General features: G+C 49.3%; 1 protein-coding gene across 1 annotated transcript in view; it reads left to right on the plus strand.

The window, feature by feature from the left end:
• The first annotated feature begins 4,805 nt into the window (after positions 1-4,805).
• Positions 4,806-15,759, plus strand: part of LOC119108295 (leucine-rich repeat-containing protein 26-like) — a 30,717-nt gene continuing 19,763 nt past the window's right edge. Inside the window, exon 1 of the mRNA XM_037231871.1 lies at positions 4,806-4,832. Coding sequence (XP_037087766.1) covers positions 4,806-4,832 — 27 coding nt within the window. The remainder of the gene's footprint in view (positions 4,833-15,759) is intronic.

Below are 15,759 nucleotides of genomic sequence, written 5' to 3' on the forward strand. Positions count from 1 at the left end.
GTTAACAGCCGAGCTGAAGCGACAACGCAGACCGGCTGGCCTTTGTTCCAACGGCCATTCTTTGAATAACTAGCCGACATAAGCTGATGCCAATTTGAGAAGCTCCTAATTGACGAATGATATAGGCACACAACAAATCATCATCATTGCTATAAGAGATGAATTTGTAAAAATATGACACCGATGTCACTTGACTTTGTGTGGTGACGCTTTCGTCATGCTTGCCTTTGGCCAGCCTGCGTTTTTTAGATAATATTTACTTATTTGAAAAGTTCTGTCAGAATCTGTTAAAACAAAATAGATTATGATACGACCTCTATCAGAAATGGTGAAGTTGCGTCAGCTTTGTCAGCCTGACCGTGTCAGTTAAAGTTTTGTTCACATTTGGGCCATGGCTGCTTTGGGGCATCTCCGGAATGCAGGACCAGACATCAGCTGACCTGGAATCGTCTTCATCTAGGCTGTCGGCGTCACTCTAGTCTGCCTCCTAGTCAGTCACTTAGAGAGACATAACGAGAGAGCCCAGGAACCAGGGATGGTGTCACCGACCTCTTTAAAGGGAGTATCTCTCCTTTTTTGTACTTCTCACTTGTTGTTACATAAGAGGCGTACGATTTAATCAGCAAGATCAGTTTTCTTGAAATCCTTCGGAAGAGAACAGAACTGCGATTTAAAGTAGCCGAAGCTGCGGGTGAAGTTTTTTCCAAAATGTGTGCCCTGTAATGTTTGTAAAACGATAATGCTCCAAAAGTTTGTGAAATAAACGCTACAAAATCTTGAAACACACTGTTTACACAAAAATATATGCGAACATGAAGCTTTTATCCCACGAACTCATGGAAACGTTATACTATGGTTTTGGCTTCTCACCTACGGTGGTTACCCCAGTGGCTCTTTTCGAGGCGTGCTTTGGCTTTGGAAATCAAAGTATCACATTCATGTAATGCACCGGTTGAAACACAGCAAACCAACTTCTCAGCAACAGACCCTTGCCCGATGGGCCAACCATTTGCACCGGTAGAGGTACGCACGGTCGTTGTCATGACGACGTTCGTCGCGATGGCAGGGAAGAAGCACAGTGCTGTTACGATGTGCTGACAGCGTAATTTGGACCAGAAAACAGTTAAAATTGGCATCTTCACTATGATTTGACAGTGCTGCACCTGAACTATTCAGTGTTACCATAAGACGTAACTAGTCACGACTTTTCACCAGGCAATGTTTTGGAATATGCCCCAAAGATGGGACACTACCCTTAACCCGGCATGGACAGGGGTGCGGTCAAATTTGTCCCCTGTCCAATATTTGTGACGATTCAAGAACCTTCTTGAAGTATCGCTGCAAAATTTTTAGTAGCTGCCAGTTGATGAGTTCTACGCCTTGTGTTACAATAACAGCCACGAGATTAAAATAGATCAAGCGTGAGTGACGCTAGAGTGACGTCATGCTTGCCGATTTGGGATAAATGCGCACGGCCGTAGGCAAATGGACACAGAAGGCGAACGAAGAATATATCTGATACCGTCAAATGGTAAGCAACAGCCCATTTCACGATCATTCACGTGCCTTGTCGCTGCACTGTTCAAATACTGCGCATTGAAATTCGTCATGCAAATAAAAAAGATAGAAAGTACACTCAATGTTTGTTTTTCCTCAAGGTAAAAGTTATGAGGCCAGAAAAGAAGATATCCTAGCTACGACCTTCAAAGATTCCTGTATCGAATTTAAAGCAATTATCTGTAACAATGACTGAGTTATGGCTTAAGATGCATCGCCGCGCCTGTTGCCCGTGCCCAGGCGGAGAGGGACCTACGGCGGCGGGCGGCGAGGCTTCGGGTATGTTGCGGCAGCGCGGTGATGGGGCAGTGGAAGCCGTGTACCAGTTTCACACGCAAACCAACGACCACGTGACTGGCGGCGGGGTTGAATGATATCTGGTCGCGAAGCGTTGCGTTGGTTGAAAACAACGTGAAAACCGATTTTATGTGTCAATGGTCGCGAGAAAAGAACAAATATATCGTCATCACTTTTATTGTCGTTTGTACGCGATCGCTTGGAGCAGAGGTATTGAACGCCGTTCCAGGCATTGACATCGGGCCAGGACTTTTTAAATTACTCATTTTTGATGAGGTTGACCTGATATGATCTTGGTCCTCCAGCTACCACACTTTACCACATCAAACATGTAAGAAGAACTGTTTCCTATCGCACAAACGAATGGTACGCGGGCACCTAATTGGATAGTCCGGCTTTCCATAACAAATCACACCATCAACGAGCATCGAACCACTTGTTTACCACCGCGGTCAGTCAGTTGACCTTGACCTTATACAGTTTATGAACAGGTAACAGCTCTTGCTCACGTATCTGGTACGCATAATTGCGGCTAAGCTCTCCCACTTTGCGTTCAGGTGGTTCAAATATGACGGAAACAAAGAGACCAGAATAAACATATAAAGATAAATGAAGCTTTCAGCTCTCATTTGCATGCGACGTGACCCTGGCTTTAGGCCTGGCGCGGGGTGTATATTTAAATAAAATGCGTCGTGGGATCGGGCAGATATTCCAAAGCAGCATGCTAAGAATTTGACCTGACCTGGGACCTTAATGCACACAAAATTTAACTTTGTTGTGTGGTCTGAGACCGCGCGCTACGGCTCTATCGATTGCTATTCGATTTTTTAAATTCGGCCAGGCGGTTCTTTAAATAAGCAGGAGGTCGAATCTGCCAACTTCCGGTCAAAGGTATGCCGCTGAGGAGCCCGGCCAATGCCGGGTTAAGGGAGGTGGGGAACCATATCTTGGGGCATGCTAGGCAAGTATCAGGTCCCGTATTCTAGCCCTCATCTAAAGGCGTTTTTTATGGAAACAAAGTTTCGAACTAATTCCATACATTTTTCGTTACGAAGAACATCCGGTTAGATATAACAGGGTCGAATGAATGTGCGCGGATTTCACTTTTCTGAAATGACAAGCTCTTTTCATAAAAGTATGCATGCAAAGGATGTATCACACAATAGAGTGACGTGGGTTGTTCTCAATTGGCTATCACTACGGAAACTAATAAGGGACATACTCAAGGTGACTCTCTTTTCTATGAAGGTAGAGTTCTGCGCGCTTCATCGATAACCCTGGCAGACTAGTCAGGTATCATCTTGCGCACCCCTGGCCGATTTGATGACCCCATTATGGTCATCCTGAAGACTTTTCCTGCAGACGCAATATCCCAGGGATCCCCATATACAGTCATCAAAAAGTTGTCAGATCTGGATAATGGCCAACCGCGGAACGTCCGTCTCTCAGCGGATGATGCGCTCTCCGAAGGAGTCCTCCGAGGAGATCAGGTTCACCCTTACGTGTATGAAATCGCCCCGTTATGCTGGAACTAGATGTTCTCCATTTCACCCTCGGGGTCTTGCCCCAGCTGTCTCCAGAAGCGCTCCAACTGCCGACGTACCACTGCTTGTTGGCAGTTGCCTTGAATTCATCTTCACATTGGAAAAAGTCCAGAGAGTCGTTGAAAGTCATGGCGTACCACGCTGTCAGTTTCGAGCTGTTCAGCGGGCTCTCCGAACGATGTCTGGTAGCTCTGGGGCCCATACACGGCATCTACATGCTCATTGCCCAACTGAGGTGGCGGTGGGCCTCGTCGTTGAACCAAAAGCGGTTCAGATACCCAGAAACGTCTTCAAATTTCGGCTGCAGCAAGATGGCAAGTGTCACCCGTTGTTGTTTAACGCTTCTGCTAGCTTCTTATGTATAATTAGCTCTAGGGACATAGTTTAAGGCCATTTTCCGGAATTTATCGCACGCTTGTGTGACTGGAACTAAGTTCCTGGGTCTTTTTATGAATTTTGCGTACGAATTACGAATTGATGCATGGAGACCCATTATTTTTTCAGTGCGCGGATTTTTCAAACTTTACGTGTTTTATATGCGACTTGAACTGCCATGGTTTCTCGAGGCAAGTGCTGCAACCACAATTATGACCTATGTTATGACGGAGAACTGCATCACAGCTCGCAGAGGGGTCTGAACCCGGACATTGCCGACATGAAAACCAGGTACAAGGCGTTTCGCCGCTGAACATCCTTGTGGGACAAACTAAACCACTTCTGCGGGCTGACGTTTGTCATGGTGAAAAATGCTTTACGTTTCGCGCCGACGCAACATGTCTCTTCATGGCTCTCATTATCATCTTCATCTGAAACTAGCCACCTTTTCACTTTCACAGAGCATCACCGGCAATGATGACCACATGGGAGCACCACGGATGGAAAAACACGGCTGGAAAACCGCGCACACGCCATCCTTTAACTCACCAAGCAGGGCGACACGCTTCTATCGAATCTTGCGGTCATTTGATTTCTGGCGCCATCCGGCAGATCAAAGTGAGCTGCCCTCCCATAACCTCTGGGGCCCGCCGATGCTGAGTGCTCCCCAACCCCGCCCTCTTCCCAGGGGGGCGGCGCGCGCTGACCGGCGTCGGGGTCGGCGGCAGCGGCCGTCGGCAGTGTGCCACCGAGTCGCGCTGTCGACCGTCGGGGACGACACGAGCTGGGAGCCGGGCCAGGTGAGGGCGTCCGCGGCCTCTGAGAGCTGCAGCTGCCATGACGCGGAGCTGGGATCCGGGCCAGGTGAGGGCGTCCGCGGCCTCTGAGAGCTGCAGCTGCCATGACACGGAGCTGGGGGGAGCCGGGCCAGGTGAGGGCGTCCTGCAGCCTCTGAGAGCTGCAGCTGCCATGACTCGGAGCTGGGACCGGTTCAGGTCAGGGCGTCTGCGGCTCCTGAGGGATGCAGCTGCCATGACACGGAGCTGGGAGCCGGGCCAGGTGAGGGCGTTTGCGGCCCCTGAGAGCTGCAGCTGTGACGACAGGACAACAGCAGAACACGTGATTATTCTGTGGTTTGACGTCATCAGTAAGCTATGACGTCAAGTTATCTTCCTTGGTGCCAATTTGAGTGATATTATGATTATAGCGGGTTCGGTTGATCCTACTTACACGAATTATGCTGAGGTACATCGATTTTGAAATTGTCTGATGGTGCGATAGAGAATACGGCTTTGTCTGATCATCCGTTGGGTGTGCGTTTGGCCTGCAAGAATATTTTCGTTTAAATGTGTCTGTGCCGAACGGATGTGGACCATACTACTGCACAAGCGAAAAGGTACGTAATGTTCGTGCTGCATCATTCTTATCAATGGATCGTGTTGCATTCTTCAATTTCAAATATTAAGAAAGGTATGTATTGAAAAATAGTCACGCAGCACGGCAGTTCAGCTGTTAAGTTTTACGTGAGCCCTGAAAGAAATTTAAAAAGCAGTGGGCTTCAGCCTGGAGCGTTTCTAGAATGTGCAATCACTTATTGCGGGCTGCATGCATGCAACCAATCTGTGGCAAAACGAATGTGACATGTAACGGCTGGTAGGTGAAACAAAACGGCTGAGCACTTTTATTGATTCACCTATTTTAAGATCAAATCACAGGTCAAGATACTAATTACGTTTTTAGAACCGGACAAAAGAAAGCCCACGAAGGTGATGGACCTCGCCCTTACGTAATGTGAAAGAAAACGCTTGCTGCGCGTCAGGCCTGTTCCTTTCCTCATGGTTTCGATCACGATCCACGGGTTAGCTTTTTACGCAACGCTGCACAGGCATAATGTTAGCTCCTCCACGAGTTCAGAATGTGGTACCCCGGCGGCGGAGCCCATAACTCCCCGTCGGTACGAACTCCTGACTTGCACCACGACGTCCCGTCACGCCGGTTCAGTAATGACGCGTACTCCCATGTGGGAAGCCCGGATTGGATTTCGGCTCGACCTAAGGCCTCTGGGTCCAACATGAGCGCCGTAGTTTCTGGAGCTCACTGCAAGAATGTGCGGCGTATCTTTACGCCTTGAATACAGAAACATTTCTGTGCGCTTTCTGCCTTGCCAGCTTTGTTCGCATCAAGCCATACTACACCTTTTCGCTGCCGCTCTAGGCCGATCGACAAAACATCTCATCCAATCTGCGAATGGAGCGCGTTCGGCTCAGCCGTCCCGGAGGGCGCCCATACGACGTCAAGTGGTTTTCGTGACGAATGGCGATTGCGGAAAACATCGTTCCAACAGTTTTTCCATTGGTCAGATGCGACTGCAAAATGGTGTACTATACCCTTTACGAGTGAAAGCAATGAAGAGTCAGAGAGCCAGAGTTTGTTTGAGTGCATTTCATGTCAGGTCATTTGATGACTGCGGTAAGTAAAGTTGCTAGTGATGCCGGTCACAAAAAGCACATTTTTGTTCTGAATCATCAAGGTGTAAGGGCACAGTTCCGCAAACATATGGCTTCATGGCAACGCTCTTGATGACACACTGATCGTAACCAGCCTTAAACCACTGTATTGTTCACCAGCCGTGAAGTCTTTACACCAAAAGCAGACATAGAGACAACCGGTTAAAAGCATTAAGTGCTGTCGACTGTTGGTTAATTAGAACGGCTGGTAAAAGCGTGCATTTATATCACCGAGACTAGAACCGGGGGAGTTCACAAATGCAGGCAGTTTCTGGCGTCATATAGAATCGTTTCATCTGAATTGCATCGCTGGATTTGTGATACGTGGCTGCATAAAGCTGCATATCGGTCCCCAGATACATCCTAGGCTATGCGTGCTCAGTCCATTTTGAAAAGAGATCATTGCAAAATGATGAAACACATATCACGTCAAAAGTTCCGAAGTGTTAGCGTGCCTTGATCCCAACAACTCGAATGATGGTGGACAAAATGTACATGCCTTACGGGTACACATATTGTTTTCCACCCACGTCTGATGAGCCCTTGAGCCAAAGGCGCAGCCAGAACTTTTTAAGAAAGGGGCCCGGAGCTCGATGATCACGCACCACGCCGATTTTTAACTTTCTGTCGGAAGGTTTCTATGGTGAAGGAAAAATCCGGACTTGAGGGTAGGAGGGCCTGGACCCCTTACCTGGCCGCGTCCCTGCCTCAAGCTATTTTCATATCATATGAAAATACGAATGCATTACTTACGCTGGTATTTGGCATCTAGGCATTTGACTAAAATTATTTAACAATCGGTTCGTACCATCACCCAAGATGCGGAACACTGCAGAAGTTCATTAACTGACACACTTTAACATTGTGATTCGTAATTCAAACAATCCATGCCATCTAAATCTCACTCAAATCACTCAATGTCACGCAATGTCACTGCCACAATGATACTAAATGGTACTCAATCGAAATGGCTCTAAACGTTCAATATCAGGTTCCACTTTCCAAAACTAGAACAACACATCAGAAAGAATCCAAAGGAAAAAGGATAAAAAGGACAGAAAAGGCCAGAAAGAAATGTAAATATAATGTTCATTGGAACATGGCTCTTAACCTACATCTGTCACGTTCCAGCTTCGATCAGCTCTGCGTTCGGTTGCCCTTTTGAAGCACTGCAAGATGACAACTCAAAAGTAACACGCATTTTTTAGTTTTGGTTTGCTGAGAGTGCAAAGGTTCAGGCGACAGCCAAAGCACAGGATATGTTTCCAAAGATCTGTAAGTATCTGCATGTTCGCGACCAACACCGCTCTACACACACGGCTGCGCTGCTTCCTAGTAATCCTCGGCAAATTATCCTGTGTCATTTAATGTCAACCGCTAATCATCGAAAACGTCGGGGTTAGTCATAACAAAACCAATGATTGCGTAATCAGTGCATTCATAACGTATTTTGTAGAGCGTTCATGGCTTTGGACAAGTCAGATTTTTTGTTTGTTTTCTTCATTGTTTCATGCAATTCTGAGGATATTTACGACCTCCTGGCGCGGCCTCAAACATGTGTAGATGGGAACGAAAGCCTTTGCGTCCTGGGAAATGGCACGTGCGCTATTATGCCATGACAGTATTGAGCAACCCAGACACCGAGAACGACGGAACTTCATAAAATACTGCAGACCTGGCACGTGAGCGTCTGTGTCTAAAACAGCGCCCTGGCACGTGAGCGTCTGTGTCTAAAACAACGATTCCGAGCCAGGAACCATGTCCTCTGTTTAGGCATTACACTTATCCCTGTCCCATATGAAAACACGTAAACTACACAAAATACGTACAAAGTTGACTTATTTACAGAGCACAGCAAAAATTCACTGGGCTTTAAGTCACTGACCCCGCCCGTCTCGAAAGATCTGAAATGAACAAGCTGTCGATGCTGTCAAGTCCTATTACTGTAACAAGTTTGAACAATGGCAAATGTCCCACAAAAAGTTGTGGGTGGTCAAAGTATTTTTAGAGGCTTACGTCCTTGACCTGACTTAAGCCACTGATCTTGGTAGATCAAAATTTAAAAAGGATTCCAAATTGATAAGTGAATAGGTGTTGACAATGTGTTGTTGCTGCGAGCGCTCTTTTTTTTTAACCTCCACTCAAAAACCTTTGGGGAAGTTAACTTCCCCTTCCCCTGCCCGGGAGCGGGTTAGCAAGGTCAAACCGCCCTATACGCTACTGACCCGGTGCCAGACATCACGGAGCCTAGCGATTGGTGACGTCAGATGTGACAGAATCTAGCGACTGGTGATATCAGACGCGACCAATTCCAATTTTTTCCCAAACTGGTGCCAACGCGCACAAGAGCATTGTGTCAACAAATTGGCCGATTTGGCCATGAGTCCAAAAACGACCGATTTGCGTAATGGTTCATACTTCACATAAAATTGCGCAATTCCAAGCATACAAATGAACGAAACAAGCAGCTTTTTACATCTGCCATTCGTCACCGTACAGCCACGCATGATACTCAGCTGTTGGGGGTCCGCGTCATCACGCGTCGCTGCCGGCGCCGCCTCTCACCACGTCGCGGCCAATCCTCGGGGAACGGTGTTGGCCACGGCGGCCGCCTGTACCTGGCCAGCCGGGTGCAGTTATCATATGACGTCACATCGCAGCCCATCATCATCATGTGACAGTGGGGTGCAGTCGCGTGACGTGGCATGATCCTCACACGACAGCCGGGCACACAGTCATATGATATGAAATGACCATCACATGCCAGCTGGGCGCACAGTCAGGCGACATGACATGATTAGCACATGACAGCCGGGTGCACAGTCACATGACATGACATGATCATCACATGACAGCCGGGTGCACAGACACATGACATGACATGATTAAAACATGACAGCCGGGCATGCAGTCACATGACATGACATGATCATCACATGATAGCCGGGTGCACAGGCACGTGACATAACATGATTAAAACATGACAGGCGGGTGCAGTCACTTGACACATGGCTGGCCGCCGGCCGACCACGTGACATGGCGACCATAACACATTAACACATGTACACACCAGTAGAACACGCTGGGTTGATGCCACCTTCGAAGCTTGTACCATGCCACTTGTATGCTTGGTCTTTTGTATTGTTATGCATATGTGCTTGCGTCTATACACCAGGGCAAAGCACACAATGTCAAATACGAGATAGTACGCACGCATGACATTTGCTTTCTACCGCCACCTATGTCCATCAATAGCGCTGCCCACAAAGCTGAGGCTGTGTTTGATTCGCATGGCATCTGATCAGCCTTGACTGCAAGTCGGAAGATATGTCACACCACGTTACTTTATCTTACAGGATCTTGTGCGCAACCAGCCATGTGTTCAAAACATGTACTTCAAGGATCAGACCTCGTACATGCACCTCAAAATTTGACCGTTATTGCTGACTTGTTCATACGGTCTTAAATTGCAATGAACACTGATCGCAAATACTCCAGATTTGCCCGCCAAAAACCCGTCCGTCACCCGCCCAGCGAGCCGTGCAGTCTGAGCGCTTCAGCCCAGCTCAATAAGGTGACTGACAGCAGTCAGCGGCGATCTGACAGCTCATACAGCTCCACACGCGGCACCGCGGTAGCCCGTGGTGTCGTGGTGCTCGTTCGCTATTCTTAAGAAGCTCGACAAGGCGAGTCCATTTACGCGACATCCAGTCATCTGATTTGTTACGCCAGTGCTGTGTCATCGTCCGGCAGGTCGATGTTGGGGCGTTGTCTCGTGCCGGCGTGTATCGCACCCAGCGCAATAAGCACATTGATTCCTCTCTCAGGGTCAAGCACGCGACGTAACGTCAATGGTGCCGTACCGACGTAACGTCAATGGTGCCGTACCGACGTAACGTCAATGGTGCCGTACCGACGTAACGTCAATGGTGCCGTACCGACGTAACGTCAATGGTGCCGTACCGACGTAACGTCAATGGTGCCGTACCGACCAAACGGGAATTGGCTGTTGCCCTCGTGCCTGCTAGGCGACAGCCAATCACATGGCAGGGTCAAGGCTTGTCACTGAGGACCCGTTGGCGCCGGCGGCGGCAGACGGTGGCCGGCGAACCCCGTAGCGGTGGGTCACGCTCTGATCACGTGACCACGGGTCACCGGCCGGAGGCTGGCTCTTCCGCCAAGCCGGCTGGGCGCGTGCACAGCAGGGAGTTATGTATTTTTCTACTGGAATGCACCAATAAATTGATGAAAGCTGGTAGCTGTGGGAGAGCACTTGACTACCTGCAGAGTCACATATAGTGTTTATCTAACATAAAACACATAAATAGAGCATCTGGACAGTGGGCACGATATCCACCTTGTTGGCTTCGCATTCAGGGACGTAGTTTCGCAACGTGAGTTGGGGTGCGGGGACTGAACAGTGAAAAACAGCTTAACTTACCCCCAAAATAGTCAACAAATGAGCTTCATTAATCCACCTACTTCCTTTTCAAAGTTAGCGAGGGAGGGTGGAGCACTAAGTGTGGGGAGCTGAAGTCCCTCTCCCTCCAAATGAATAGGAAGCCACACTTTTGCTAGGATTATCGACTTAATGGTTAGTTGCAATCCTAAATCCATGTGTACACTGGCTCAGAAATTCTTCCCAATCGTGCAGCATTAAAGCATTTGGGACATTGATTCGTTCTGCCCAGGACACTTGTGGGACATTGATTCGTTCTGCCCAGAACACGTGTCGCATTTACTGGAATCGTGTATGTTATAAATAGTGAGGCAGCTATCCGTCGGGTGAAGCGGTGGATAGCGTGCAAACATGCTATATTTCATGTTCATCTAATTATTTCATTGGCATTTCAATGCACGTAAGAACTGTTATAAAAGTGTGAAGATACACTGACCACCATTCCCCGCATGACCACATATTATGCAGGGTGCAAAAATATATTGTAATAAGAACAAATAGGATCAGCTGCAAACCAACCGTTAAACATTAAGCATGAAAACAAGCTCAAGTGAACAGCGAGTTTGCCACTACAAACCATCTTCGGTCTGAAAGCTCTTTCACCTTCGTTCGAAACACATTTTGAATGGCGTGGCGTCATGGGATGTTTATTCATGTGAGTATAATATTTGGCAGAAGAAAAGGATATCGGCTCTCAATGCTGTTCATCTTCTCAGCATCCTGGCTTCAAGCGCCTCAATGGATAACTCTGTATTTTAGGAGGGGTTTACGACTGCTTGGTACGGCCCGTTTTCAAAGAGACGCACTGATATGTTTGTGCAGTATGAATAGACGACAATGGGGCTGCATCGCCAGGACGGGTTGATGTGACAGGGGTTTTTCGTGTTTTATCAGCAGGCTATTATGTTTTAATTGATTGATACACTGAGGAACTTGAACGCTTGTCTTGCTAATTTCAATTCAGAGTATGCAATTAGGATTGTATTGACCCTTGCAGTGTATTTCACCTCGTTTTTCTCTTTTTTTTTGTCATGCCGATCTGTAGTGCTACCCACGAAGTTGGGACGGATATTTATTCACATCGCATATGTTTTGCTTTCGTTGTAACTTTTGAGGATATGCCGCGCCATGTTTCTTCATTCTATCAGAACTTGTGAGTCATCAGGCATGTGTTTAAAGCACATCATTAAGTCATAAGACGAGGTGGGTCTCTCTGCAAAGCTGTTCTTCTTTCTTACTTATTCAATAATCACAACAATTTGAAATTAACATAAAACTAAAATATTCCCAATTTTCTTGACCAGAGAACCACTGAAAACCGAATCGGCCAAGATAGGCTTTCAGTTTAATCAATTTTTGGTCTCCAAGTGTCATCACATCTTATCATAGCCCAAACTGACTTAGATCAATGGAGTCCCACCGAAAGACATCCAAACACCTTCGGACCGGATGCAATAACGCAACGCTTACCTGTGGTCTGCAAATCCCTCTGTTTATTTCGCAGAATGTGTGGACAGTTTGCTCCTGGTATAGGAATGAGTTTGTTAGCCACCATGTTAAAAAATCTGGTTGATCTAGATCGCAGTTTTTCAGACTAGCTCATTCCAAGTCTAGTTCAGATTCGCTTGAGTTTTAATTCAAGCGTTGAAAGGGCCGACGGCCATACGTCCCTTCGCTTCCTGGATGTTTAGCGCTACCCCTACGTCGTTGCATGGTAATAACTGCAATGAACAAGGGTTTAATTCCCACTATTTGCGTCTGTCCACCCGTCTGAGCGCGTGTAAGTGGATGGAGGCCTTCTAAGCTCCTATCCACGTCAGATGAGCGAGGCCAATACCCGTGGCCGCGAAGAATCTGGCGGCTATTATCCCGGCCTGTCGATGCCAGCTGCTCGCTAGGCCTCCGTGTGGCAGATTGGCGCCCAAGTGTTTCAGAGAAATCAAATTAGAGTGGTGGAAGCTCCTGGATATCTTATTGTGATGTGTATTTTATTAAAAGGGGCCAAACGGGCTGCAGTTTGAACTCAATGATCAAAAAGTCATTCACGCTTGTGAAGGGATAACACAATCCTAGCTCTATTTGTCGAGGTCTGAGACCGGTATCTTTTACAAATACTGGTGCTGACCACGCTGCTTTAACAATGCGTCGCCGTACTTCACCATCATAAAGAACTTGAACAAAATTGTCAGTGCGAAATTTCCATCAAATATTATTTGATCTTGTGCATCTGCTTGTTGCTTGCTTATTCTTGTCGGGGAAGTAGAATTAAGCGTAAAAATGCCTCCGGTGGCAGATCTTGTTTACAGTAATGACTGTTACCAAAAAATGCCTTCGGTAACAGATCTTCTGTTTGCAATAATGACTTACCAAAAAAATGCCTTCGGTGGCAGATCTTCTGTTAACAATAATGACCGTTACCCAAAACATGCATTCGGTGACAGATCTTCTGTTTACAATAATGACTGTTACAAAAACAAAACGCATATGGAAAGATGGCCGATGACAAAGCTACACTTGTTGGAAACTGCTGGAGCATTGGCAAAGTGTCTTAATTGGTCAAATGCATGGTGCTTAGACACAATGGTGCTATGGTTGCTTATGGTGCAAGATAAGGGTTCTGAATTTATTGGTTAACAACAAGCAATCCAGTGGTTTTCACCTTTTGTTTGATAATTAGGCTATTTGTCGTGTTTGTGTGTTCGAGAACATCAGTTGAATGGGCACATGTGTCCCATTCTCCAACCTGGCGGTGCCTGTGCCACGGTGGTTCGCGCTATCAAAGTAACAACTAGTTCCTTGGCGCCCGCGCCCACTGTCAAAAAACAGTATTGAATTGGTGGCTCTCAGGCATTTGAAGTCAATCTACGTCACGGACAGGGAAGAATGGAAAAGGGGAAGTGGAAGCAGACCGATGGAGGATAGCAGATGGAATAACACAACACGTTTAGGTGACACAGACTCAGAAGAGAGAGCAGGTTCCGCATCCCGCAGCGTTGGTTCGCATTAGCACGCTCTATCCGCTTGCTCTGTCGCTCGCCGCGCCTGGCGATGGGTGTGATCGGACATTCGCGATGTTCCCGTCCTGCTCCTGCTTTGCTTCTTGATGATGTCGCCCTAATTCTGCATTTCCAACTAGGTCAGTGAATTAGAGCTTTTCGGTGATCCTTAACGGTAGCCAGCTAAACTCGGCTATGGTCAGGTGCCCTGCATGCAAGGGGCCTCCTGACAACTGAACACAACGAGCTGCCGAAGTTATAACACGAAAGATAATGACCCAGCGCCCTCGCCAACAAACCATTCATTTCAACGGCGCTGTATCCATGACTGTTTCAGACGTGGCCGTCATCAACCATGCATGATCTGCGAACAACTTTGCAAACACATGTAGACACTCTCGCCAGCATGGGCCCGTCAACGCAGCGGTAAGAACTATTTTTAACGGCATTCAACAAACCGGCTAATGCAAACATGCATTAGCAGTTTCATACCGGACCGAACACGTTCATGATGGATTGGTCTAAAAGCAAACTTTACCACATCCGCAGGGCACACAGTCCGCGATATGGACGGAATGGAACCGCCCAAATAAAAAGCAAAGGCTGGTCGACAATAACAGTGTTGTCATAGCCGTGTCGGCTTGGTCGGCGCTGCGTTGTTCCGCTGGCGGTGCGTCGCCCGTCATTATGACTTAGCGCGCGGCTGACGGGTGTTGCTGCACTATGACAGGCGAGGCGATCGTGGTGCATTATGACAGGTGAGGCAGTTGTGGCGCTTTATCACATGCCAGAGGCTGGCCGGCGAGGGTGAGCAAAACTTTCAACCCACGCGTCCTAACCCGGACCGCCTCTCCGCCTCATTCAACAGTCTCTGCCATAGCCTGCCCTCTGGCAGCAGAGTAGAGCTGAGGGTGGGGCATTGCCATAGCCTGCCCTCTGGCAGCAGAGTAGGGGTGGGGTGGGGCACTGTCACCTGCCCCTGCAGCAGTAGGGTGGGTGCACGCCACCCTGCCCTCTGGCAGCAGAGTAGGGTGGGGGTGGGGCACTGCCATAGCCTGCCCTCCGGCAGCAGAGTAGGGTGGGTGGGGCACTGCCATAGCCTGCCCTCCGCAGCAGAGTAGGGTGGGGGTGGGGCACTGCCATAGCCTGCCCTCTCGGCAGCAGAGTGGGTGGGGCACCGCCACGCCTGCCCCCTGGCAGCAGAGTAGGGGTGGGGGTGGGGCACTGCCATAGCCTGCCCTCGGGCAGCAGAGTAGGGGTGGGGGTGGGGCACTGCCACAGCCTGCCCTCTGGCAGCAGAGTAGGGGTGGGGGTGGGGCACTGCCATAGCCTGCCCTCTCGCAGCAGAGTACGGGTGGGGCACCCACGGCCTGCCCTCGGCAGCAGAGTAGGGGTGGGGGTGGGGCACTGCCACAGCCTGCCCTCCGGCAGCAGAGTAGGGGTGGGGGTGGGGCACTGCCATAGCCTGCCCTCGGGCAGCAGAGTAGGGTGGGTGGGGCACCGCCACGGCCTGCTCCTGGCAGCAGTAGGGTGGGGTGGGGCACTGCCACAGCCTGCCCTCTGGCAGCAGAGGAGGGGGGCCGCCACAGCCTGCCCTCTGGCAGCAGAGGAGGGGTGGGGGTGGGGCCTGACGGTCCGTTGCAGTCACGGCCCGCGGAGGGCCGACGCCACCGAACAAGACAGTGGCCATTGTCCGCCGCTTTGTAACGGCCGTTCACCACGTGTTCCTTTCCCCACGACGTTATTGACAGGCCGTGCCGGCGCTTTGAAACAGCTGATTATCGTCAGCCTCGGCACGGGAGCCGGCCCCGGGCCCGTGTGCTGGAGCCGCCACACCGGCAGGTCAATGCCTGTCAGCCGCGGCCCGGGTGCCGCCGGCCCCGGACCGGTGTGCTGGGGTCCGCCACACCGGCGGGTAGTGCCTGTCAACCGCGGCTTGGGAGCCGGCCCCGGACTGGTGTGCTGGAGCCCGCCACACCGCCTGGTCGTGCCTATCAGCCGCGGCACGGGAGCCGGCCCGGACC

This window comes from Pollicipes pollicipes, unplaced genomic scaffold (genome assembly GCF_011947565.3).
Source record: "Pollicipes pollicipes isolate AB1234 unplaced genomic scaffold, Ppol_2.1 Scaffold_6686;HRSCAF=7923_pilon_pilon_pilon, whole genome shotgun sequence".
NCBI classification, from domain to species: Eukaryota; Metazoa; Arthropoda; class Thecostraca; order Pollicipedomorpha; family Pollicipedidae; genus Pollicipes; species Pollicipes pollicipes.